The 26,689-nt window shown below is 44.9% G+C and overlaps 1 protein-coding gene across 7 annotated transcripts in view; it reads right to left on the bottom strand.

Annotated features, from left to right (window-relative positions):
* The window catches only part of CRB2 (crumbs cell polarity complex component 2), a 64,590-nt gene that overhangs the window by 9,561 nt on the left and 28,340 nt on the right, over nt 1-26,689 (bottom strand). For 6 of the 7 annotated variants that reach the window (XM_040531303.1, XM_040531302.1, XM_040531298.1 and 3 more), the window contains 7 exons: nt 16,328-17,029; nt 13,831-14,026; nt 13,153-13,292; nt 12,486-12,668; nt 11,879-11,992; nt 1,578-2,522; nt 216-760 (listed from right to left, as the gene is read on the bottom strand). In XM_040531303.1, the coding sequence (XP_040387237.1) occupies nt 216-760; nt 1,578-2,522; nt 11,879-11,992; nt 12,486-12,668; nt 13,153-13,292; nt 13,831-14,026; nt 16,328-17,029 (2,825 nt within the window). The remainder of the gene's footprint in view (nt 1-215; nt 761-1,577; nt 2,523-11,878; nt 11,993-12,485; nt 12,669-13,152; nt 13,293-13,830; nt 14,027-16,327; nt 17,030-26,689) is intronic. The other variant, XM_040531304.1, reaches the window with a different exon arrangement.

Here is a 26,689-nt window from a genome sequence, read left to right as displayed (position 1 = left end):
AAGAGGAGACTGTAAAGGGAACTAGAGAAAACTTGGTGCTTAAATTGTGTGTAGGATATAGAGTGAAACAAGTGTGTCTGGGACCATGTACTATTTCCTTCAATACTTAAAAAAAAACTCATTTTGCTGGTAAAAGCAGCGGTCAAACAATTTTATAATCACAGACCTATAATAAACTACTGCACACATGTAGAGAGAAACAAGAGACTTCTTACCTTGCAGGTGTTATCAGAGATGCATCCATTTACCAGATTCACATTTTGTTCCTGTGGGAGACTGTAGTTCTCAACCTGAAAAAACTCTATTTTGTGGTTGTTCAGCTGGATGTCTTGCAAACAGCCTTTAAAGTAGCCTCCCCACGCGTTAGCGCTGTCTGGGTTAGGATGCCCACCGATATACACTTCATAGCCAGCTAAAAGAGGTGTTCCTACAAGGTGTCCCAGCTCCATGTATGTGTCTGATTGGTGGGCACCAACAACTCCTCCCTGGAAAGACAGAGCTACCAAATGTCTTCTCCCATCAATTACATTTTCTGGGAATGTCACAGTATCTGTAGATAACATCTCTATCTTTACCTTGCCATTCTTCAAGTATATAGTGAGGCAAGGGTCTGTTTCATTGCTGATTTGCAACAGCAAACCATTAGGTTTCAAACTACGAATGAAAAAGGAGATGTTGAAGTCAGCACCAAGGCTATCAGAAAGGATGAAAGAGGCAAAGCTAGTAGAATTCTCCAGGCCAAATGTTGCTGCTGGGCGCTCTGGAAGAGAAAAAGAAGTGTGCATCAGCTCCATGACAAGGGGAATGCAGCTGGCACAGGGCACTGTAACCTCTGTGAATGGGACAAGACCTTTCTTCCCAAGATTTTCAACATGTATCAGGGTAATTTTGCTTCTTCCCCACACAGGTCTAAAATTAGGATGTAGGCGAAAGTGTCCTTGCTTTCTCTGGAGGGGAAGAGCTTAGAACACACAAGTAGCAGAAGGGGGAGAAGCAGATCTAGCAGAGACCTTGCCACCCAGCAGATTTAGTCAAGGACTTCTAAACCACCAAGTTGCTTTTGAAACTTGTAAATTTGGTAACAGCAGAACAACTTTGGACTTGCTATATTTAGGCTCAGGAATTAAACAAAAATGGGCAATATTAATATAAGCCTTGCAGGAACACAACAGTGCAAATGGGTGTGGTTTTAACTGCAAATTGTCACAGAGCTTCCTTTAACCCTATTTTATTTATAAAGCAATACATTCCAATTAACCCTAAAATAAAAATCAAGCTCAGCTTTTTGTAGTTCAACAACTTCCCTGCCCTCCTACAATCACTTAGATCTGATACAAAGATGAAGTCAGAGCCTCAACAAGGAATCGTGTCTGCACCACAAACCTGACAGTCTTTCCTGCAGGAGCAAGTGACAGACAAGGGATCAATGAGAATTTTATTTACAGAGACATTTGCTTTATTCTTCTCTCTGGTCAAGTAGAAAATACTGCTTCTGGAGCTAACATCAATGCTTATCTAGTATCTTTGAAGCCCCAATTGACAGATGAGCTGGCAGATGTAAATCCCGTGGCACTTACCGTAGGAGCACGCAGGGCCTCCATATGGCCTGGAGCAGTCACACCTGAACGTTGCCCAAAGGTCCACGCACAGCCCTCCGTGAGAGCAGGGCCTGGAGAGGCACCACTCCGTCCGGTCACAGCCCAGCCTCACTGGGGACGACTCGTTCACCGGGAGATCCACCGGCAGCACAGCTTCAGCATCCACCTGCACGTCTTGCAGGCAGCCAACAAAGCCCTGCTGGCTCTGTGTGTTGCTGGCCATTGGATCCCCAGCACCTCCGATATACACGCTGAGGAAGGCGTGCGGGATGGAAGCCGTGCCGTGAGGGACAGAAGCGCTCTGCAGGCAGACACCTGCTTCACAAGAGTCATGCCAGAGCTTTAGCTGCAAAGTGCTCTGCAAAACAACTTCAACTTTATACCAATGGCCATCATCAACTCTCAGCCCCTCCAGGAGCAGCAGGTACCCAACATCCTCCCTCTTCAGTCCTGCATGCAGAATGCCATCAAAGAGCTCCAGGAACAAGTATTCAGCTTCATGGCCTCGGTAAAAAAGGATGGCGCTGGGCAACGTGGTTCGGAACCGGAGGGACACACTGGCAAGCTGATCTGCTATCTCCCTCCTGCTCTGATTGTTCACGGGCAGCTCAATGAGGAGATACCCTCTGGAAGCAAAGGAAAATGTTGTTGGTGTTGAGCATGTGGCATCAAAGAAACCAGGCTGGCACTGGCACAGGTGGCCGTGGCTCTCAGCTTGGTAGGTGGGGATGCACAAGGCCTCATTTTGGCAGTCATGCGTCTGGCACCCAGTGAGCTTGACAGAGCAGTTCTTCCCTCCCCATACAATGCCATCCTGGCTAGGGGCACAGTGGCAGGTATAGTCAGCAATGCCATCCTCACAGACAGCTCCATTCTTGCAGGGACCCTCCTCACACTCATTGATGTTAACAGCACATTCCACACCTGCGAAAGAGATTTAGAAACGGGATCTCACTGCAGGGGATTGTGACTCCCTTCCCCTGAGCAAGCCAGTGAGGCACAGACCGCCCTCCCCAGCACTGCCAGTCCCTAAGCTGTTCTCTTCAGGAAACCAGAGAAGCCCTAGGGCTGCCAGCGAGAAGCCCCTGCGCTCACCAGAGTGGCCTACCACTAACGTACAAGAAACAGAGAGAATTCTGTGGTGTCCTTCCAGGTGCTGCAAAGAGGGTGCTGTCTGCAGAGCTTCGGCCAGTCAGCCTGCGTCATCCAACAGCCCCACTGCCCTCTCCCAGACAATCTCAGACACCACAGCTGATCAGCATGCATGGAGAGCAAGCAGAGGGTATTAAAGGGACAAGACAGCACAGACAAGGATTGTGTGTCTTTCATACATAGATTTGGTACATTTAGACTCACGTTAAGTCTATAGATCTGACTGGAGCATGTTCTGGGCACCATTGTTGCAGACAGCATCAAACTGGATCACCAGCCATGGAAGTTATTGGAAAGCCTCAGTTAAGAAAATTCAAATTCCGTACTTTGGAAAACAATTGCAGACAACCCTCCGGTGGTAAAACATTCACAAAACTCAGATCATTACCAAACAACAAACAAGACATGCTCCACAGGCACTTTGTCATACTTGCACTGAAGCTGATTTCAGTTTTGTCCAGTCCTGCAGAAGTGAACTGGGTAACAAGTACTGCAGTGCAGTTAGTGTGTCTCCTCAAGGCACATGGATCCCAACGGGCTCAAGTAAATTACAAGCCATTACACTCAAATCTGGTTAACGAAAATCAGCTGTCATTTTCCTGAGCATCTCCAGACTGACAGAAGAGCCCTCCTGAACCAGTTCACTGTTTATCTGGCCCATAACATCGGTTTTCACTAATCTTCAGAGACAGTCACACAGATAAGCCAAGCATGGATTATCCTGATCTAATAGTATTACATACAGAATCTACCCAGCAAGCAGAATGAGGACAGCAGAAAAAAAAAGAAGGAATTCACGCACAAAGGAGGGGAATCAAAACACAAAAGACATTTGTAAAGAAAAGCCACTAGCCAGAATGAGCATGTCAAAGAGATTAGAGAGTTGCCTGAGGGAAAACGAAATGAGGGGAGATGGTGCATTAGAAGTACTGGAGCTGGACTTGATGAAATGTGATAAAAGAAATTTTAAAAGATACGAAACTTCTTGAATCTGCATGCTGATGTTGGGAACCACCTCACACCCCAGTAATGACAGTCCTGCACAAACCCCTGCAACCCTGCCACCTGACCAACTTACTCCTTTCAGAGCGAGCGTTTGGCTGCTGTTGGCACTGCTATCTGCGCAGATAGGTGAAGACTCAACACCAGCTTCCAGCTCCAAAGTGTTCTTTTCTATCAGTGTAAGGCCGTAACACGTATCATGCTCTGTGAAGCATTGAAACAGAAATGGGAGGCTCTGGTAATTCTGCTCTTCCAGCTGTGCGAGAACTGTTCTGTCAGCAACATTACCTCAGATTCCTCTAGGACATGGCTGCACCTCTCTTCCTAAACTAAGAGAACTACTGTGCGTAGTGACTGTACAAAAGCATGGAATTTGGCCAGTAATGTCTGCCTTGAAGAGGAGCTCAGGTGATGGACGGATTCAGTTGTTAATAACACCTCAGCACAGCCTTTTTTCCTCAGCAATTAGTGCTCAGCACACAGACCCTGGGGTGTGATCTTAACTGGCGAGAAAACTGTTGAGGAAACTGAGACATTCAAGGAAGAAGCAAGAGAAGAACCGAGATCCTGGCACAAAGTTATGGCTGCACTGAAGGAAATGTGTTGGAATAACTACAACACACAGGATGTCTCTAGGCCTGGAGAATCCCAGGGTGGGAGAAGAGGGGAAGAACTCAGCTGGAATTCAGAAAAAACAACAGAGCAGTAGAACTACGTGGAGTGGGTTTTCTGACTTATCAGTGGATTGAAGGACTCTCCAAGCTGCAAGAGGCAGATTTGCGGTCGGACTTACGGGGAGAGGCTGTCAAATGTACCGGAGAGACAGTTAGGTTCAGCACAGCCCCGAGTGGTTGACACGCCGCCCATTTGAGATCAGAGCTGTTAATGTTTACCAGGGCAAAGAGAATAGCATTAGACCGAGTAACAAAAGCAGAGATGCCACGAATTTTTGCCTTTCTGAGAAGGCCAGGCGGGCAGACAGGCGCCAGCTGGCAGCAGGAGAGCGGCCCAGTACCCCCTGCCCCTCTCCCAGCCCAACCGCGTCTCCTCTGGCCATGCTCTGCCCATGGAGCAGCAGCAGGACACCTGCCTGCGCTGCTTCCCAGGCTCCCAGCTGACACCTGTGGGTGAGCGCTTCACACCAGGTGGCAAATTAGTCCCCATGGGGAGTGCACAACCCCGGGCTGGTGGCTAATTAAACACCAAGCTTTCCTATGGGACGCAGCTGGTTTGATTTCTCGATTATTTGTTGGAAATGGGTGAAAAGAACGAGCTGGCACTTCAGGTCTTTACACACTGCTGTCTAACCTCACGGCTCACGAGCAGGCAAAGGAAACGCTCAGCAGCGGAGAGAAGGGCAGCTTTTCCTAGAGAAACTAAAAACAAGCATTGTCTTTATTGCTGCCGCTGTTTCTGCCAGCAAACAGCCAGCCTTCAGAGCACTAAGGCAGGAGAAGGAAAAGGCCTCTAAAACAACAACATATTCTGGCTCTCCTAGAAGCTGGTGCAGTATCAGCCTTGAGTCTGAAGCAGTTTTTAAAACAAACAGGTAACAGAGAAGACTGCACCAGAGTTCTACAAATCTGGCTAACAACAGATTTTTCTGGAAGCCGCTGTGAGCCCTTGCTTAGCAGTTAGCCCAGTGCTGCTTCCCAGTGCTGCTGACTTGTTATACACCTTGTGATGATCAAACCCTTTGTCAGCCAGCTTTCTTGCTCTCTCGTCTCCTCTATTATCACCAATAATTTTTGTCAAATTTGTTTGAAGATCTCCAGTTTGTCAAATTCTTCAGTTACACCACAGTAAGACAGGAGACTTCTGTTATGTATTGCTTCCTAGATGCTAGTTTCATCTCAGCAGAGGGGTCTGTAGTTTTGGGTTTGGCTGCAGAGTACCAAGTGTAAATGAAGAGGGGGATTCCAGCAAAGTAAAGGAACTTTCCCTACTTCAGAAAAAAACAAGATTTTGAAAAAGGAAGTTTAAAACTAATTTGCTTCTCTAAGGAAAGCTTAGACATCTTTTTCTAGGTATATATTAAAAACAATTTACTCTTACCAAGTCTTCTATGTACCCTTTAAATTTCTTAGCTCAAATGTTTACTATTGCTCTTACTCTGGCAGCATTATTTGAACTATCAAATGTGATTCATTACATCATTAGATTTTAAAATGTGTAATGAGTTTCTTATAAAGACTAAAAAATGCAAATTAGTGGAATTCGTTATCTGAAAAATGAGACAAGTGTTAGTTAAAAGGCTACTATCTGGAGACAATTATTTTCAAACATTCCAGCTAGTTTAGCAGCATTCAAACTAACAGTCCCAGTAACCACAGGGGCTGGGTCAGAAACATACACTCACAAGTTGGTAAGCTTTAACAGTCTGCATTATTTTCAAGTGGAAATCTATTCTCTAAATTCTGAAGTGTTACTGATGTGGTAAGAACACTCTTGTTCCGTAGCTGCGTTCTGCATATCCGTATGTTCAGCACTCTCTGACTGAAGGTAAGGATTTACTGGTTGCTATTAGTAAGCAAAGATTCGTTGAGCATACTGTAAGAGTCATATACTTCAACAGATACACAAATTAAAAGAAAAACTCACATAAACAGAAAGATTCTAATTTATCTGTCACATGCCAAAAAACCTGAAGGATGAGGACTATTCACGGGCCCAGCTCTTGAAACATGCGAGTTCAGCAGGGCTTCCCGGCCAACGCTGGCGTGCCCTCTCCCCGTAAGACAACTGAATTCCTAGCAACCTTTCCCTGGTGCATCCTAATTAGGGTTTGTATTATGACCAAAAGAAAAATGGGGGGGAGGAAGGGAGAGGTGGGAGGAGAGAGAGAATTAGCAGCACCAAACAGACCCGGCCACAATTATATTTGCACAATTACTGCCATTTCCATGGCAACTCGCTGATTTGACCTCTCTCCCACCGTGCACTACTGCTCAAGGAGACAGTGGGGGAGGAGATGGAGAAGTGCACAGGGCAGCAGAGGGTTTGTCCCCTGAGTTAAAACAAAAACTACTTCTCAATAGAGGAGTTTAAAAATCATTAAAAGAAAAAGGGAAATTGCAAAACAATTCTCTGCAAAGCAGATGTAATGTTTCAGAGAACGAGCAGGAGACACCGGTGTGTTTACAAAGGACACCTGAGCAGAAAGCAAGGACCCGTGCCTCAGAACAACTCCCAGTTTGACTGCTGCAGGCACCCAGCTTTCCGAACAAGTCAGAATCACAGCACAGATGCCTATGGAGCATGCTGGCTGCTCTGCGTTTATCTTGAGGCAACAAGGAAATTGCTGGCCTTAAAGTTTCCAAAACAAAACTTTAGGTCTCTTCAAAATAAAAACATTCTGCCTTCCTGGTGAATTCAGTCCTTCGCACGCCTCCAGCTACCACGACGCGCACGACCAGCCCCCTGCCCTGGGCAGGCACGCAAGCATTCAGGACACATTGCAATTACTGTACAGAGCTCATTACCTGCTAGCAGAAAAACTCCCTTCAGGATCACGCCAATCAGCACAGATTTCATGGCCGGCTCCTTGTGGACATTTGTGACAGTAAAGGAAGAAAAGTTGGGGTGAACAGGGGTGGGGGATGGCAAAAAGGCTGCACTGGAACGGCAGAACATGTGTAAGCGCTCCCCGATGCCAGTCAGACAAAAAGGGATTGGAGATGGAACCGGCCAATATAGCAGAGACCTGCGCCGCAGCGAGATCTAATCCAGCCCTGCTCTAACCCTCCCCAGCTGGCCTCTGTCAGTGCTGACACGAAGAATGCGTATGGCAGGGGGTGCGCGCTGCATGACGCTAATACCCTGCAGTGCCCGCGGCATTAGCGCCAGCAGCAGAGAGTCAGGAGACAATCTCCTGCCCTCGCCACCCCTCAGGTGAATCTGCCAAGTTCCGTCATCAAGGCCAGAGTACGGATTTTTCTTTTTGCAGGATAAGACCAAAAGCTGGGTTTCCATCCCCAAACCACATGGATACGGGGAGTTCCGAAGGCAGCGTGCAGCCCCTGCCCTGCGGTGCTTTCAGCGCTGGGACCAGGGGACCAGCACTTCGTGCAGTTTTCTCCCTCCATCTGCCCCTTTCCGTGCATTTGTGCGCACAAACATTTCCACTGTACAGTCACAAAGACAAGTCTCAAGGTTTAACTACCACGATCTGTTTCTCTCAAATTGAACTGAATGGAAGGAAATTCCCTGCTCTATGCTGAGTGCACCAGCTCAACCATGGGACTGCAGAATCAAAGCTCGCTATCTCCATTAGCAACCTTATAAAATCAGATGTTGCAATTTCATTTTTTCCTCTGTGGATCCAGTTTTGGAAAAAAAAAAAAAAGTGGCTACTCTGATACTGTAAGGTTCCTAGAAGATAAACTGCACTTTCACATTGTGAGGAACCTGGAGAAGGTTGTTATTTCTGCGAAGAAATGTTATCTGGGAGCTTCTCCCCAAACTTCAGGACTCTGTTAGTATCAATTTCAGATCCAAGCAAACACAAACTCCCAGAAATCAGAGTATTAGCAGTATGACTTTGAGGTATTAAAAGAAAGCATTCCAAGAACTCTGGCTGTTTGTTTACTTTCTTCTGAGTGAGCTCAGTCCAAACATACCAGTCAATTTCATATATATTTTAAGTGGGAGGGATATGGCAAGTATTTGTTTGGAGTTAAAACTTCCCAGATAGCCCTATCTGGGTTGTATGTATGCATCGTCCTATCCCAGCACCAATTTTAAATGCTATTTATAACAGCTAGGATGACCCTTCTGTTCCTGTTCAAGGGAAAACAAGAGTGTGCTTATTCAACTGTCTACTGCAACAATGAAGTATAACAGTGTGAAGACTGGAGAACATTACATCTCTTTAGGAAGATCCACGTTTTGATTTCTGTACACCCACAGGTATACACTTACATACACACATACACAGCCTCTGTACACTGCTGATTGGAAATGCAGATATTGAACTCATCCATGTAGCACAAGGCAGCACAGATTCTGATCCCCTACTTGTCACTACATCTTTCTAAATTCATTACATTAATATTGCTAATTACAACCTGCAACTGCTTCTTTTCCCAGGGTCAGGTTAAGGATATATAACAGACTAGGGTTCTGTTAGAGACATATCATGAGGATGGGAAAATCCACTGTCATGAAAATTCTAAAGAGTACAAAGATATGGAAGATAAAATACTTAAATAAGACGTCTTCCAAGCCAACTTATAATGTTCTTTGAAACTGAAAGATTCTAAAGAAATGAAAGGATCAGGTGATTCGTTTTCTAGATGTTTTAATTCCCCATTCCTACACACTGGCAATCGTGCGAGTTACAAGATTAAGTCACGCAGTTTAAATTCAGAGAATTATTTTGTACCTAATCATTTGTAAAAATTCTTGAGGAAGGTCAAGATAACGCTAAATATTTCAGAGGGTTCATAACAGAAAAATGACAGAAAATGGATGCGATTGATAGATAGAAATTTCCAATTTTCACACATGTTCCTTGTGCTCAAGCAATTGAAATGTTTTAAAGAAATAGCCAAATTCTACCTAAGTGGTAACATGTTGCAGGTTAAAAGTCAGTTCTCTTTCCAAACAGAGGCACCGGTCTTCCTTTTTGTCCTGGCCTAAACTATTGTCTACAATATACATGATGGACTGAAATTATTCCTACATGTAAATAACTAATTTTGTCTTTTTTCCTAAAAGATTGACTTTTCCTAGCATGCTTTTTCTCTTGACCACAACTGTCATAATTTCCAAGACTATGCAAGAATCTTTCTCCTTCTCACTTCATTTAATACCCATGAAATCTTTTAATTCACACTTCTTACATCCTCTCAGGGCACATCCTCTACTAAAGCACAAACTAAGGCACTGGACCAACTCTTCAGGACCTATTACGTACTTCTCCCAAGAACGAGGCGCTGCTTCTGTGACAACCACATTTCAGAGAAAGAACTTTCTCATCTCCCTCCAATGCTGTAGCCTAAGACAGCACTGAGGCAGTTAATTTGCAAAGAATGAATTTCTCCTGACTTGCATTGTTATCCCAACACCCCCCAAATTCTTCAGACTGAAGAAAAAAATACAGAAAAGAACCTCCTGCTGCCCCAAGAAAGCATTCCTCAGAGTAGCAAGTTCACTTTAATCAGTGGAGGCAGCTTAAACCCAAGTTCATGGCAGATCTAAGCTGCCACAGAAATGTGTTTGGAGCAGAAACGTTATGGGAAGCTTCACAAAGTTGTTCTGTGATCCTAATATGAAGTAATAAGCTGTTTACCCAGCATGACTGTACTGAGATTAATTGACAAAGGAGGGGAGATTAATTGCTATTATTTCCCTGTCAGCTTCACTCCTCCACATGCACTCGCTGATCTCACAGAGACTGCTCCCAGCCTTTCACTGTGTTAACGTGTCAGAACTACCTCAGCTGAAACAAAGTCCTTCACCAAAAGCAATATCCAGAAGAGCAACCTGCTTCTAATCCCCTTCAAGTACTAATGAACCCAAATTTGATGCACCAGAATGAACTCCAGCACTCCTTTGCCCACCATCCTGTTCCTGTCAGCTTTTCCGCCTATGAGCATGCTAAGAATTGGAAAGGATTAAACAGATCAGTCTGGCAAAGCAAAATGAAATTCTGAACACTGTGAGGGGTACTGGGGCACTGAAGGAAGAAAAGGGAATAGGGCATGTACGTGAGAGGGAATTTTGACAAGTAGGATGAACGTTAAGCCAGCACACAAGATCTCAGTTCATGAGTGCAGCACTGTAACTACCCAAGAAGTAGCAATGCAGAGTTTAGGTAAAAGCCTATTTTCAAAAGCCTCACCTAAAAAAGCATTTTTTTTCTTGGTCTAGCCTACCTCAGGAATCCAAAGCAAACCAAATACACCACAAAACCATACAAAGAATTCAGACAGTAACAGAATGCGATAACTAGGAGTGGACTTGAGATTCTGAGAGTGAAATACCTGTGTAATGGGTCTTCCCAGGAAACAACTGGACAGACTTCTACACAGCTCAACCATTATGACCAGAGAAGGAAAAACAGGAAACTCCCATGTAATAAAGACCTAAGACTATGGAATGCTGCTACCTGCTGTTCCAAGAAGTTAAAAACTTCTCCTTTATTCAGGTTGGAAGGTTTTCTTTTTTCCCCACCAGATGGCAGCCTAGGAACACCACGGAAAGGTTACATCCACCTCAACAATGCACAAATAGATCATGCTAGGGGCCACCTTCTACCTTATAAACTATTTTGGTGTTAAATTGTTCAAAACAGAGAGTATATATAGAATCTGAAGATGAAGAAGATTAAGAACAACTATTCTAAACTGAGGTGAGGTTTAGTATTAGTCAGCAGTGCACCTTCCCAACAAAGCTGATGTGCAGTACTCACTATCCCCTAGTTTCTCAGCTAGAAAATTGAGACCCATTAGGGTCAGGCAGGGCATTTGTGTACGAATCCAGACTCCCCACTCCCTTGTAAACAGAGAAGGCTTCATTTGCTGGCATCACAAAGACCTTTTGACCTCCTAACATTGCAAATTACTGCCTTCAGCCCCAAATCCCTGGCTCTTATTATCCAGGGGTGTTAGGGAATGGATAGGGAATAGATATGTTTTACAGATGTTTTATGTGCCGGTGGATCCAACCTGCTATAATCAGTAGCTTGTGACATCCAGAGTTTTAAATGCCTTTTTTTTTTCATTTATAGTTTTTATTTGAAAGTGGTTTTTGTTCACATTCATCGTGTGTATATACAAAAAATAGTTCTCCTGCTGAACTTTCAGTCCGGGATACAGGCCTGCTAGATGTAAGAGTCTAAGAGTCTTAGACTCTTCTACATAGCTGATCTTCTCTCTCAAAATCTAGTCCATAGTCTAATCTACTTGCTTGACCAAAATCACATAGTTCTCTCTTGACATTTGAGTGCTGAACTGCAGAATTCCCTCTGCACAACTACTGAGCCCCCCACAATTTATCTCAGTCCTGCTTAGCATCCTGGGCTACCCAAGACTGGAATCCAGTCCTGCAGCCAGGCAGTAATACAGCAACTCAGCATTAAACAGACTGACCTGATTCCAGCCACCTGCCTTTGCCAGCATTACCTGAATAACCTGGTAGGCAACGGCAAAGAAAGCCGTCAACAAGGTCCACGCAGTGCCCTCCATTCTGACAAGGCTGCGACTCGCACTCATCAATGTTCATAAAGCAGGTCTCCCCTTTGAAGTGAAAATACAAACAGCCATCTTGAGTGCATGCATGCATCAGTGAAGGAGACGATATGAATGACAACTGCATTCCTAACGTTTTGCAGCTCTTTTTGTCATCTAAAAAGGCAGAAGAATTCCTTGAACTATAGTGTGTCTCTGCAGAACACTCTGGCAAATAGATACCATCATTGAAACAATTATGAAAAATGAAGTAAGGAAAGGCTGAGTGATTTGCCAGTGTCATGCAAGGGAGCGGGGCAGGATCAGGACTTCTGAACCATTCCCCTCTGCACAATTGTGGACCATACTCATTTTTTTCTTTAAAAAAGAATGAACTATTATTGTTAGCTCCTATTTCCAGGGAATTTCCACAGCTCTTAAATCCATGTTTTATAGATATTTATAAACCAGGGAAATGGTGGGTAGTATTTCAGTTGAACATCATTTCTATCTACTCAAACCACAGGTGCAGTGAGGTTGCAACATTTACTGCATAGCTCACCTGCAAAGCCTGGTTGGCACCAACAGAGGAAACCAGCTGCTTGGCTATAGCTGAAATCACTGGGGAAGTCAGGTCGTGTTCCATAATAGGACTGGTTGGATCGTTCAAGGCATACACCTCCGTTGTAACAGGGATCTGTTGCACACTCATCCACGTCCTCTTCACAGTGCCGTCCTGTGTAACCTGCCAGGAAGACAGTGTAAACATCACGTACCATTTCACTAGAACTAGTCACCCAAATATTGTGGCTGCCTTGAAAGTGAGAATAAAAGCCAAAAGACGCTGCAGCTCATCAAGTAGGGAGTCTCAGAGTCCTCCAGTTTCTCCAGTATGTCAAAGGCAAGAGCCAGATAACCAATTTGCAGGGAACTATTAACTATTAAAAAAAAAAAAAAAAAACATGATGGGAAAATGCAGAAAAGAGGAGAAGGGAAATTTTATGGTTGAGAATCAGTGTGCCTTTCCCAACAAAGGGATCAATTAGATCCTGGAATGAACTGTAAAGGCAAACGGTGGCAGCCTCACTGTTTTGAATAATCAAAAAAAATCACGCTGGACCATGCAGTACAATTGTTCATTCCTTACTTCTTCAACAGGACAATTTAGCATGCCCTCTCCATTGCAACGTGCCTACATGCTGGCATAAGAAAATAGATTTCTAACCTACCTGGCCAACAGGCACAGCTGTAGTTCTTGATTCCTTCAACACATGTGGCATTGTTCAGACAGGGCTCAGAGGCACACTCCAGGATATCCAACTCACAGTGGTCCCCTTCAAAGCCTGTGTCACTGCAGTCACAATGGTAACTGTGGGGCAAGAAAACAGAGCAATGCAGGAGGCTCTTAATTTCACTGCTGAGTCCCGTGTGAGAAAAGAGCAAATGAAGCTGGAGTTCATCCTCAAACCCACTTCTGGGGCAGAAGAAAAAGACACTTCCATCCACACAAACAGGCCATGCTAATGAGAGAGCAGACCAACCCAGCAGTCTCTGAGCTCACAACGTCTGTGGAAAGGCAGATTCACACACACAGGTATGTTCTCAGCAGCTGCCTTTGCTGATCAAGATCTGCAAATTACTTCCCTTTGCATCTGGTATGTCAGCTGGAAGCAATAACAGGAGCCATCTTCTACCTTTCTTTGAGCATCCTAGGAGTTTTGCTACTGGTAGGGGTCCTCTCACATACTGCTATTAATCACTCTCAACCATTGCCACTGGGACCACTGGGATGTAGGAAGGACTAAATCCAATTCTTCTGATGGATTTCTACTCTAATTTGACAGGTTCCACTAAGCAGAACTTTAGATCAGTACTGGTATCCAACTGTCCAAACACTGATTTCTCACCTGTTAATGAAGTCGTGGCACGTCCCGTTGTGCTGGCACGGCTGGCTCTCACACTCGTTGATGTCCACCTCACACTGGATTCCTCGGTAACCGGGTGCACAGGTGCAGGTGTAGAACCCGATGTGATCTATGCACGAGGCCCCATTCTGGCAAGGGTATGAAGCACATTCATCTATTTCAGCATCACAGTTTATACCTTGGTTACAAAAGGGAGAAATAACTGTGTTAAAAACCCAGGTAAGCATATCTGTGCTGCCTCCACTTCTGAGCTGGAATCACAAAAGCCATCAATCCTAAGGTTATCAACTCTAACTGGTTAGCATAATGATCTTCTCTAATTTTGCCATAAGAACATTGGGAGCTTATGAACAGTATGTAATTCTTACAAATTAAGGACCTTTAATTTTTACTTGGAAACAAAATTATTTTGTTCAGGCTTTTGGATTTCAGTCTTACAACAAAACTAAGAATAGTTTCCAGAATTTACAAAGGTTTTGTTTCTTTCATTCAGATTCGTTGAAGTAGTCAATCAGCCAGCACTTCACAAATGACATCCGTTTTCTGAATAAGCCATAAAATCTTGATCTTACTTGCATGCACTCCTTAAAAATTTAAGGACAGCTGTTTTGGCTGGGGATCCTTTTGGGGGAGGGAGGACAAGGATGAGAAAAGAAGATCACACTGCTAGTTAGCGTTATTTAAATTTTTATATATAATATAACTCTTACAGTTTTAGACATGGTACTCTTCACTTGTGTTGAACTGCTATTAACCAGATCCAGTGTTCTACATCAGAGGCAGATGCATTTTGGGAATGGGAAAAGTGATCTCTACCTGCTTCTCCAAAACATTGTTCCATTTGTTTAAATAATTGTAACATGCTTTGAGATACCTAGGAAAAAAGCATTAAAGCAATGCAAAATGCTAATTACAGTGATACTAGATAATAGTAAGCCATCATATTATGAAACGTTACTAAAAATTAGGCATTAGCTCCAATGTTACTAGTCAAGAGTAGTAAGTCAGGCATTTTTGGTCCAAAAATTTTGGTGCCAGCTTTCACTGACAGAGTAAGTCATGCAAACCTCTCTGCAACAACCTTGCCCTGCTGTATTCAACCACTTTAGGCTGTCTATGGCCTGACATCACCTCCAAACATTAGTCATTGCAGTGGCACCTGCCAATCCATCTAATCTCTCCTGCTTGGTAAAGGCTAAAAACATGGACAAGGCCATCCTAATCCTCAGGAATGTGGGCCCCCTAAGCTGCAGTTTCAAACCTGTCAATGCCCATACAAAACTTCCTTCACCCAAATTCCGGCTGAGAACACCAGGAAACAACCTGCCTTGGCAGCCAGTGGTGCTAGAACCTCTGAGTTCAGGACAAAGTACTAGATCACAGGCTCATATGCAACATCAGAGTAACTCAGAGTACAACAAACTCCTCCAGCTACCTGGATTATTTTATCACTTCCCTGGCAGGGGAATCCCGCAATCCTTATTTGAAGATTCAGGAAAAGGTTCAAAAAAGCTGATTTGCAAAGAGAATCACATTTAATACTCAAAATCAATGGTAATTGTAAGGCCTACAGAATTCTGCTTTTTTCCTCCCTTGGCTCTGTTCATTTTTATCAGAGAGTGACTCAGCATCACTAACCGCATTCCTGACGTTGTAACTTCTCTTCATTCCACTGGTAATCAGCAGCATTCCTTCACAGCAACCTAACTCTTGAATCACTTCAGTCTGTGACAGTGAGGAAGGCTGAGAAAGTTCACGTGCTAAGTGGTACCAGGCAGCCAGGGGTGCAGTACAGCCGCATTCCTCTCCGATAAGCAAGGCTAGAGAAAGGAGAACCCCCCCGCTGCCTCCCTCACAGATAACTTGCAGGTGGAGATTACTCTCTGAGTCACCATTAGCACAGATGCACATAAAAGGGATACTTATGCCACATGCCAAAAACATTCTCCAGCCATCAAAGAACTAGAAAAGAAATCTCCAACTAAAAGCCACTCTCTTCCAAAAAAGAGTACTCCCCTCAGACAAGTCCTGCAGGACAGGACAAAGAACTACAAGTCAGACTCAGCTATACCTGTTAGGACTTAGTTATAACACTAAGCATATTCTTCCTGATACTAAATCTCTTTCCGTGTACATCTCCTGTAATTTCCTACTGAGGCTAATCACATCTACTTGGTATCTAGCACTCCTGGCTCAGACAGTGCCCCCACCTTCCCTCTTAGATCCATGTCTCTCAACACCCACACCGACCCTGGAAATCAAAACCTCAGCTGTTGCCTGGAAGCCATGAAAACAAGCACTATGCCATCATTCGCACACGGTACAAAATGCTCAAAAAATCTGACTTGTGCAACAGAGACTCAGCTGTAGAACAACAGCTTCTCAGGACAGCTCCTCACACGACCAGGCACGCTGTGGAACTACATGAGCAGCAAGACGTAACCCAACCACCAGGCCAGTACACGAGCATGAAAGGTACCTGTGTAGCCGGGGATGCACTTGCACAAATAGTGATCCATCTCATTCAGGCAGGTGCCATTGTTTTTACAGGGCCGGGACGCACACTCGTTGATGTCTATTTCACAGTTGTATCCTTGGAACCCAGGCACACAGAAACAGCTATACTCATTCACCCTGTCTCGGCAGATGGCTCCGTTCTGGCACGGGTTGGAGGCGCACTCATCAATGTTGTCTTTGCAGTGGGCCCCAGTGAAGCCAGGTTGGCAGATGCAGGCATAGTCCCCAGGACCCTCAACACACGTCCCATTATTTAGGCAGGGGTGGCTAGAGCACACAGAGCTTTCTGTTTGGCAGCCTTCTCCATCCAGTCCCGTTTGGCATTTACAGGTGTATCCATTTATACTATCTACGCATTCAAAATGAGGATCTTTACAGGGGTTGCTCTCACACTCGTTAATGTTAATGTTACAATCACTACCTGTAAAGCCAGGCATACAGATGCACTCATATTCCAGGAGTCCTTCGGTCCTGTTGCAAACACTATGGGCAGGGCAATCATGTTTGATGCACGCGTCATAGAGAATTTCACAGTTTGTGCCCGTGTAGGCTACAGGCTGTGTGGGACAGGTGCACTGATAACCCACTTCCAGATCCTTACAGCTCCCACCATTTTCACACGGGGATGATGAACAGCTGCTATCAGTTTCAGAGGATGAAGTTCCTGTTGAGAAAACGGACATTGTTTTAGTCAGCATTAAGTAGCCCTACAGAAGAAAGCTCTTCTGCCGATCACCATGTGCATCTCAGAGGTTGCCAACCTACAACCTTACACAGCACGAAATCTTTAGGTGTTAGGAGAAGAGCAGAGATCGATGAGGTTCATGCTGATGGCCCTAACTATTAATATCTGCAAATTTAATTCACATAAACAAGATTACACAGGCACATGATAGAGAAAACAACAAAAAATGTTCAATGTGTGTATTTGTCAAGGGAGAATGGCAGAAGAATAGGAGGAATCCTCATTTCTTTTCCAAATGAAATTTTAAATTCACTTTGTGAAATAATCTGACTGGTCAAAGGGAAAAACAGCCCAGAGAACAAGAGCTAACTGCCTTGGTATTGGAATTAGGATACATGCCCTGGATTTGATGACACAATTATATACTTGCAAAAGAAAAATAAAAATAGCATAAAGGGAGAGAGGCAATGCAAACAGTCTCCCCTCACAAAGACAGCAGTCATTAGCTTCCCATCCCACTGCAGCTTTCTGGTATCAGGCTCTCTCTTCTGCTTTGGTTCCCATTCCAGGATACACAGGAGAGAAGCTGAGGGGCAGACACCCCAGGCTGGTTCCCACATAGCTGTTACAAAGCATCTGACATGGAAGTAACTCTGCAAACAACTATACAGCAGGTGTTTTGGAAATGTCTGCAAAACAATGGCCACAAAGCAGAGGTAAAGCTCAGGAAACAGCAAATGTTGTCTGAGAAGTGGCTACTGCTTCTGGTGAGGCACTCCTGCCTTTGCCTCACGTTGAGAGTCAAGGACCACTAGCACTTAGCCTTCTCCTCGCATGCCATCGCACACAGCTCTCTGCCTGTTTTGCTGCGTCGTGTGTAACCGTGGGCAGCCTGTGACAGGGACCTGGCCCCAGGATGGTTCCCAGCCACCAGCAGAGCACAGCCACTTACTCAAAGGGCCGGGGCCACCGGCAGAGCATGGCCAGTTACTGAAACACTGGCCGGGCCCGCACAGCTCTCAGCACCGCAGCTCACTGCCCCCGGCCCTCGCCACGTTTCTGCCAGCCGCGAGAAGTTCCAGCGCGCTGTGCTCCACGCTAAGGACGTGCCGGGATCACACACCACCACCACCGCACCCCTTCTGGGCTGACCTTAGTCATTCTCTCGTTCATGCTATCACTACCCCAGCCCATTTTTGGTTACATTTGCCTTGCCCTGGTGCACCTCCTACACACCCAGCAGTTAATCTGTGTCAGTGGCTTTCTGTCAGCTCCGGCCCCATCAGCTCCCCAGTCCCTTTGTGCGCGAAGGTGGAGGCATCCGGCTTTAGGGCCTGAAAGGGATTCAGAGGAGACTTTGGTTTACAAAAGCCTGCCCCTACCCTGACCTCCCCCTAATTCCTCCCACCGAAAGACTGCAGTGTTTCTAAGTCTTCTTTTAAGAGGCAGTGTCGATGGGGGAGGGAGGGTGTTCAGGGATTTAGACGGCCCCTTCCCCTCCTTCCCAGCATCATCCCTGTCGCCCACCCTCCCCTTCCTCTCCCATGTGATGCCAGGGATTGCTGCTGAGCGTGCACTGTCCAGCAGGCTCATTATTCTGCCGTGAACCCTTTTATTCTCAGATTCCCAGTCAGGCAGAAAACAAGGATGACGGAATCTGCCTGGAATCCCTGTAGCAATTAGAGTGGGAGCCCAGGAAACCATTCCCAAAAGCTTTCCTAGGCAGGAGATCCGAGCCTTTGTACGCTTAATGAGGAGCCAGGCCCAGCCCGCGCCTTCCAGAGGCCAGGAGCACAGCCTGTGACAAAAAAAGAGCCCAAGCCCACTGTGTGCTCAGGACGATTTCTCCGATTTGCAGCACAGAAATTAACGTTTCCACAGTTACCCAAGCACTGCTGGCGTAGGCTGGCTGCAGTCTCGTCAAGGACTACGTGCACTTTTCTGTTTCCATTATAAGCAGACTGGCTACACGTTTCTTGCAAATAAATGTCAAATCTGACATTTCCTGTCTTCTCCAAAGCCCTTTCACAATACACACACCTCTCGGTACCCCCTCTGATTTGGTTCATTGTACGACAGCAGTGCTCAATCACCTGTGCTAGCTGCTAATGCCTGTCCATGGCACAAAACTTGGGTGAGAACTGCACGTCCCCACACTTGGAGATACAACGGGGCCGAAGAGACACCAAGTCAAGCAAACATGAAGTTTCATTAAAAAGTCAAAAGGCCCTCTTGGCTTACCAAAAAAAGGCAGTAGAGAGGGAGAATCCCAGCCTCCTCTGAGGTCACTATGGCTGTGAACAGCAGCAGCAGCTAACTTGTTATGTGTACTCATAACCAGCTGTATCTCCACATCAGCTACTTACAGGATTGCAGAGAGAAACTTCATTTCCTGCACTGTTACTGGATTAGCTTTAGCTACTGGTGACCAAATGTTACCTGAGTTATGTCAAAGAGTGGTGACTTCAGCAGGACCTTATTCTGCAGAAAAATGTTGCCCTTTTTGGATTAGTAATTAATGAACAGTGCATGTTGTCGCATTGGTCCAAAGCTTCTGATTCCATCTGTCAGGGGTCTCCATGGCTAGCAAAAAAACAAATTCTGCTTTCTGGATTTAATCTTCTAATTGTAAATTTAAAACATTCATGGCCTCAGGCAGAAAAGGCAGCTGGACGCACTGGGTGCTGAGCCAAGTTGAAAGTAAAAACCCTCTTCACTACTTGATCTTCCTAACTAGTCTCAGCTCGGGCTGAACACAGCAGTGGTCATTAAAGAACCGTGGCACCTGTTGGAATTTAATATCAAACAGGTAATTAGTAAAGGCTCCTTTCCACTCCACTTTAGCCCCTGTGAGAACTCTGACTGGAGATGCTTCAAGCACAGCACTGGCACCTTTCCACATCAAAAGACAAACACTACCTGTGTGCGTCAATTAACCTCTTCCCTTAACACCCTGGTGCTAGGCAAGGAGACGGGTAATTACCAGAGACAGCAAAGTTCTCAAAACAAGAAGGAAGACACATTTCTATTTCCATCTCTCCCTCAAAGCCTGAAATGCCCAGTGGAGCTAAGCAGCTGGCCTCTGGCAGGGATGCCCAGGCAGGCAGCCACACTACTACTACAATATTCCCCCTGGATAAAACATGACCCCGTGTAAATACAGCACAGCCCTAACATCCATCCAGTGGCAATGCTAAAGTTTTGGCTAAATAATTTGTCACAGAGGAGACATTACTTCTCGGCAGATCTTATTACAAAGCCATCTCACAAAGGGGGACTTCAGCAGTGAGAAGTGAGTGGAGCACTTGTGGCATCACCGGAGAGCTACACACAGTCTGCAGGAATCCAGTGTCCTGAGCGGGTATCAAGGATGGAGGCTGCCACCTAGACTGAGAACACACATGATTTTTTTAGCTCGGTTTTTGATATTTTCATCTATCAGCCCAAGGGCATACAGTAATTCCTCTAAATTTTGGCATAAATTACTATGTGAATGTGAATTGCATATGAATATGCAATAAATGCTAATAAAGCATAACAAATAAATTAGCGTTTCCTGCTACACCACATCCATATAATGACTATAAAAACAGACAATTCAGACCATGCTGTTTTATGAAAATTGTGAAAATAAGGTCAAAAGAAGTCACTGAATTACTGGAGTTTATAGCTTTCCACAAAAGTTTATGTTGCTAGATCAGGATTTCTCCTTTACCTTTCACAAGAACATTACAAATCAGTGATGTTTTTAAGTAGAAAAACAACAACCACTATACTGCAGTCATGCCATCCTGCAGCCCTATGCTGGAATGAAACTGGAGAAGACACAGTTTCTTTGAAGAATATGTTCCAGGCATTTAGGGGTGGATTAAGAGGAACTTCAAAGGCTATAGAGTCAGATATAAAGCATTCCTTGAGCTCTGTCAGGATAGGTCTGGTTTTGCACTTTAAAAGAAGCTAACAAAGGTTTTCCCTAAAAGAGGGGGGTTTGTGACCTTCTGTATCACTTTAAGGCAAATGAGCTGCTTTTCTGGGCTTTAATAATTGGCTTTAATAGTTTTATACTTTATATCTTTATTAAATATTCTTGTCAAAGGGCAGTTGCAACAGCCACCTTTTTATCTATAAAATAAGAAATCAGAAATTATTGAGATGCAGGGCAATCTTGTTTTTAAAGCCCATAAGTTGCAGTGAAGTGACTTCTTTCACAGATTCCCCTCCATTCTGGTATTTTGTTAGCACTACCAGCTGAAGGCACCCCTTAACTGTCACTCTAGCACGTACTCACTGACAACGATATCATGCCTGGCTGATAACTACCTTCAAGGTGCTCTTAGCAGTCACTTAAAATTCCAGCAGGAAAGTGGCATGTGTTAGGTTATCAGCCCAGAGATCATCTTGTCTTCTTCACACTGAAGGACAGCATTGACATGTGACTAATGTTTGTTTGGTTTTTAATTATATTTAATGCTTCATTCAAATGGCACAATATTATCTCAACACACACTAGAAAATTATAAGCAGTCAGCGGTACCTCCCTGAACACCTCTGCACACATGTGCACTGCACCGAGTACATCTTCTTTTAGTCACCCTCTCCTGACTATCATCTCTCTTACTAATGCTCATAATCATAGACACAAATGCCTTGAGAGTCAGGAGGCCAGAAAATTATTACCTGGCCTGGCAAAAACTTGATGTGAGCTTAGGCAGGCCAATTCCATTTTCCTTATCAGATTGTCCAGTTTATACAAGAGATACTATTATACATTCTCACAAGTCTCCTCTAAGATTAAATTATTCAAAGCCTTTAATGCTCTACATCAGAGGTATTACAGAACTAAAAAGTTAGATTTTTCTACTCGCTATGACATGTTTTATTTCTGCACATAATGCAAGTATTACAACTGCCTATCACAAGGAGAGATGATCACAGAAAAGGGTGCATTTTGTTCCTGTTTCTGGACTCACACCAACACTATCAAACACATTTTCACTAGTTCCAGGATGTGAAACTTGCCCACTTCTACACCTGCCAGGCGTGGCTTTGAGCATTCCCAGATGCCTGAATCACCTCCAGAAGCAGACAATGCCCAGCAGGAGTAGGTAGGCTCTGGAGCCCCGGGCAATGTCAGATTGGGTACTTTACCTGGACTAATTATGGGAGCACTAATGATAGAAGGAATTGTCTGTCCTACCTTTGGGTCAATCTGAAGTGGGGCTTTTTGAGACAAAAGTATGAGAATCTTGCCTGCATGGCTCTAACTTCTGTCATCCCCCTCAGCTTCCCTCTCCCAGAAGGGCCACAGGGATGCGAAATGCCATGCGGAAGCTGCAAGGCTTCTGGCAGGGAACCAGGCTCCACGCGGCACCAACAGCCTTGCACAAGTCCCACACCAGGAACATACAGTCAGCTCCTCAAGGAGCAGGGCTCCCACAGGGAGGAGAAAAGAGTTTACACACTTCATCTCCTAAATTAGCACTTCTGCTTTCCATTATGCAACTTGCATCTCTGATTTAGGCATATTCTCCTCTGTTATTTTAATGATATACTTTGGGAAAAGACTACTTCATGCTTACAAGTCTTACTTTATGTTTCCAAAGTTACGATCCGTACATTAAGCATTACATATGTTTGTGCATGGATTTGCCCTGTTGAATTCCTTGGCCTTCATGCTGTTTTACACCTTGCCCCCTCTGGTTGCCATCATTCATGAAAAGGTTCAGGAGACTTGTGGAGAAAAGGACTTCCTTCAGGTGGATTTCAACCACCCGCTCACTGCAACAACTCGAAAAAAGACAAATTACAACCAAGAGGAGAGAAAAGCAGGCTTCCCAACAGCAGTCCCTAACTGCACCGCAACGGCTGAGCTAGAGGAACCCACAAAGAGCCTGAGGGGTGAAGGCTCAGGAGCCCACCCCGATGCGACTCCAGCAGGACTCCCGCTGACCACCCTGGCACGTTTCCTGTTGGGGAAAGGCAGCGAGGCGGAAGGTAGAGAGAGGAGCCCTCCACCTCAGGTATCCGAGAGCTTAGTTAGCAGTTGTGTCACCCACTAAAGGAATGGAAAGAGTTCGGTTTCCTTGGCAACAGGAAGGCATGTGCTTATATTAGTAAATCCCTGCTGACCTCTGCTGATCTTTCCCTGTCCTGGTCAGTGTACAGGATTAGTGACAGGGCGCACACCACCGCCTGCTCCCGGGTCCCACACAGCACAACGAGGCCCGGGCAGGCTGAGAAGGGGCTTTGCTGCTGCTTGCCCTCCCTCCCTCCCTCCCCCCACACTTGCTAACTGCAGAGGGCGAGCCTATCTGCTGGGAAAAGCAGTGACCAAACAAAACCAAATCCTTCCGTAGGAAGAGCCTTCAGTTTACCTGCCCCGGGAGCACACCGCACCTCTTCGGGGACACTTTTTGCATCCTAGGGCCTTTGAAGCCCCACGTTGTTCTTGGCACAGCAGAACGCGGAAAAACACGCGCTGATATATCTGCTGGCTGCATCTAAACATAGTCATCATCTGAGGCTACCAGTTCATCAGATCTGGTAAGTTTTGTGAAGCAAGACATGGCACTATGACAAAAAAAATCTCAAAAAAAGATCAGATAATCACAAAGCAGTGCTGGCAACCAGCAGGTGACCTCTGAGGCAATACTGAATAAACGGCCCAGGAAGGTGCTAGAGATCCTACCAATGCCTGCAGCATCTTTCAGAGGAGTCATTTTTAAAAGAGATTCACTGTTCATGGCCTTTATATGGATCAGTTCAGACTCAGGGTTTTCCTATCCAAAGTTTTAGATGGATACTGCGTGCTTCTCACTTGCCAGCCTACTTCTTGGGTTGCTTTTCTGTGTTACTGAAGACCACCAGGTTCCAAACCACAACACTTGCATGCTAGTTTTTGGTGTGGCAGAAGTTTTTCCATGCCAGATATGCATACAGACTATGAACAGAAACTACTGGCGAAGAATTTATAGAGGTCTAGATCACTAGACAACCATGAAGACAGGCATAAGGAGATGTGGCTCAGCTTCCCCTTGTGAAATAAGCATAACATTACTCCCTCAAAGAAGCAGACTGCTTATTCCTGGCTCTTTCCCACCTAGCTTATCCAGTGGATTGCTGAAAGGTGCCACATGGTGGGCAGCAATCCACAGGTCAGAGCAGTGCCAATATAATGGCCAGAGGCATTCACAGCATTAATTAGAAGCACCGCTTCAGGGAATTAAACTTACTCTTAACAAACAGCCAGCTAGATCTTTCTCATGACCTGTTCAATGTTTAACACATCTATGAAGATGTACCTCCCACTATCTTTCCTCTAGAACCTAGAGAAAGATACAAGCTATAAATAAATGGTTTTGATAGTGTTGCATATATTGCAACAGTAACTCTTTGATCTTCTGTTCTTACAACATCCCCGTATTTCCCCTCAATAAACACTCCTCCAAGCTGACCTTCATGGCTTGCACTTCTCTGATCTCTCAGCCATTTCCACAGATCAAATACTGAGACGGGGGTTTCCTGCGTGGTCAGTTAAATAAAATGAGTCATAAGCTTTAATTTCCAATTCTAATTTAAATTTACTGACAATCAACAGAGTTGAAAGGATTGCATTTCTTTGTTTCCATGTTTAGAAGAGGGTAAGATTTAAACTGGCTGGATGTCCCAGCTAATCTCAAGAGCTCACATTAGAGCAAACAGCAAACTGCCAGAAAAAAGTTTTGCCTGCACGTGTTCTCTCTCAATAGGCATCCAAAGCATTTTACAAGCCAAAGGTATGTGAGTTACTGTGCTCGTTGTTGCCTAGAGTTGTGGAAACAGAAATGAGCAGACACTTGGTTCTGTTCTCCAGAATCTACTTTCGAACACAACTTAAGCTGAGAGCTCTTCTGTCCATTACACAGCAAGCAGCACTAAAACTGCAGTCACATGCAGAGGCTACCCCACTCTCCCTCCAGAGTTTATGTTAAACAACTGGAGATAGCGTGGATCTGGGAGCCGGGTGGTCTTGCAGTTACAGTTTGCAACTGGCCATCTGGATAACCAGCATTTTCTCAACAAATTCTAAGCAAATAACTTAGCTACACTGTGCCTCGATGGTATTTTGACTCAGCCAATTAGAAATAACAAAAGTAGCCCTATGCCTCACAAGGGCAAGAAAAGGCATTTCCTTATGGCCTTAAGAGCTCCACAGGTGCCACATAAATACCACCAGTCGGTACAGGTAAAACCTGGCTGAACTCCCCTTGCAAAATAGGAGCAGGTGTAAAGACTGTGGAAACCGGGGCTTGCCTTGAGTTTTACTGGCTATATTGAGATGTCATCCACCATCCAAAAGAAAAAGACATTCTCAGTAAAATACTGTTCCAGAGAAGAGCTTCACCCAAAAGAGGAAAGCTATCGGTGCAGCAGTCAAACAGCACCAACCCCCAGCCCACGCCTACTCTGGCAGCCACGTACCGCGTCTGTGCAACGGGCCTTCCTTCCCCCTGCACAGCACAAAGGCTCCATGACTGCCTCCCACTTCAAACCAGTAGCTATGGTTACTAGATACAAAAGACAGTCCTGCTGCTTCCCTGTGGCCAGAGGAATTCCAGGCACTTGGAGCCAATGCACCACACAAAGAAGCTGGTAGGAGGAAAAAAAAAGAACCCAGAAACAACAGAGTTTGACTTCATATTCATAGTTGGAGGTGATCAGAGAAAAGTCAATTTAGGGAGGCTTCAGAGGAAAAAAAAAAAAAAAAAACTGTTGGGGAATGAAAAGAAAGCTGAAAAAGGCCATAAACATCACCCACTAGTGTGAGAAACACCCAAATGCAGCATCCAGCAGGTATGAGCAGAGAGAAGGCACTTTGAGTGTAGTTTTATCTTTACTTTTTCACATCCTTGTTCACTGCTGTTCTATCTGAGTGGCAACCAAACAGGACTTTTATATACATACATTGGCCTGGCGGCGCTGAGAAGAGCATAAGGAGGCCTGTTCAACCCCAATCATATTTTCCAGTAAAAGGTTGGACATGTTCCTGACATGACCTTATAATCCCTAGATGACTAAAACAGATGTCTAGGCCCAGCAGATCTCCAGGCACCCATTCCAGAAGAAACAAATATATTTTTTAGGGACCATAAGAAATTGTATACACGGGTGACTTCTGAAGCCCAAAGACACATTCCTGTGAAGCTGCAGAACCCCAGTATGCTCAAGTATGTTCTGTGGCTAGAAAGTAAGTTTTCATTGTGGAAAAAAATACTAAAAAAAGCAAGCAACCAAACAACAACAACAAGAAGCAGCAATGTTGTTACCTCATCACCTCATTACCTCTTCTGTTACCTCATCCCTTCTTGCACTTTCAGGACGGATCTACTTTCTTCAAAATCTCTAAGAGAGAATACTCATGCACTGTCTTCTTCCTCCACATTTTGCACCAGAGATACCTGACACTTGAATGTACTTCTATACTCCCCTAGATACACTCCTCTTTTGCCTTGACTTATTTCTGAAGGATACAGAATGGAAATAAAGCTGTGTTTCTTCTGTATGGGCACAGCTGTGAAATTTAGAACTTTTCAGCGGAGCAAGCGGTAAGTACAATAGCTGAGTACTTCCTTACACGAAAGTGCACACGCTTTTAGCTCT

Source organism: Cygnus olor, chromosome 19, assembly GCF_009769625.2.
Source record: "Cygnus olor isolate bCygOlo1 chromosome 19, bCygOlo1.pri.v2, whole genome shotgun sequence".
In the NCBI taxonomy this organism is placed as follows: domain Eukaryota; kingdom Metazoa; phylum Chordata; class Aves; order Anseriformes; family Anatidae; genus Cygnus; species Cygnus olor.
Note: the sequence above shows the minus strand (reverse complement) of the source record. Positions and strands in the feature narration are given on the sequence as shown.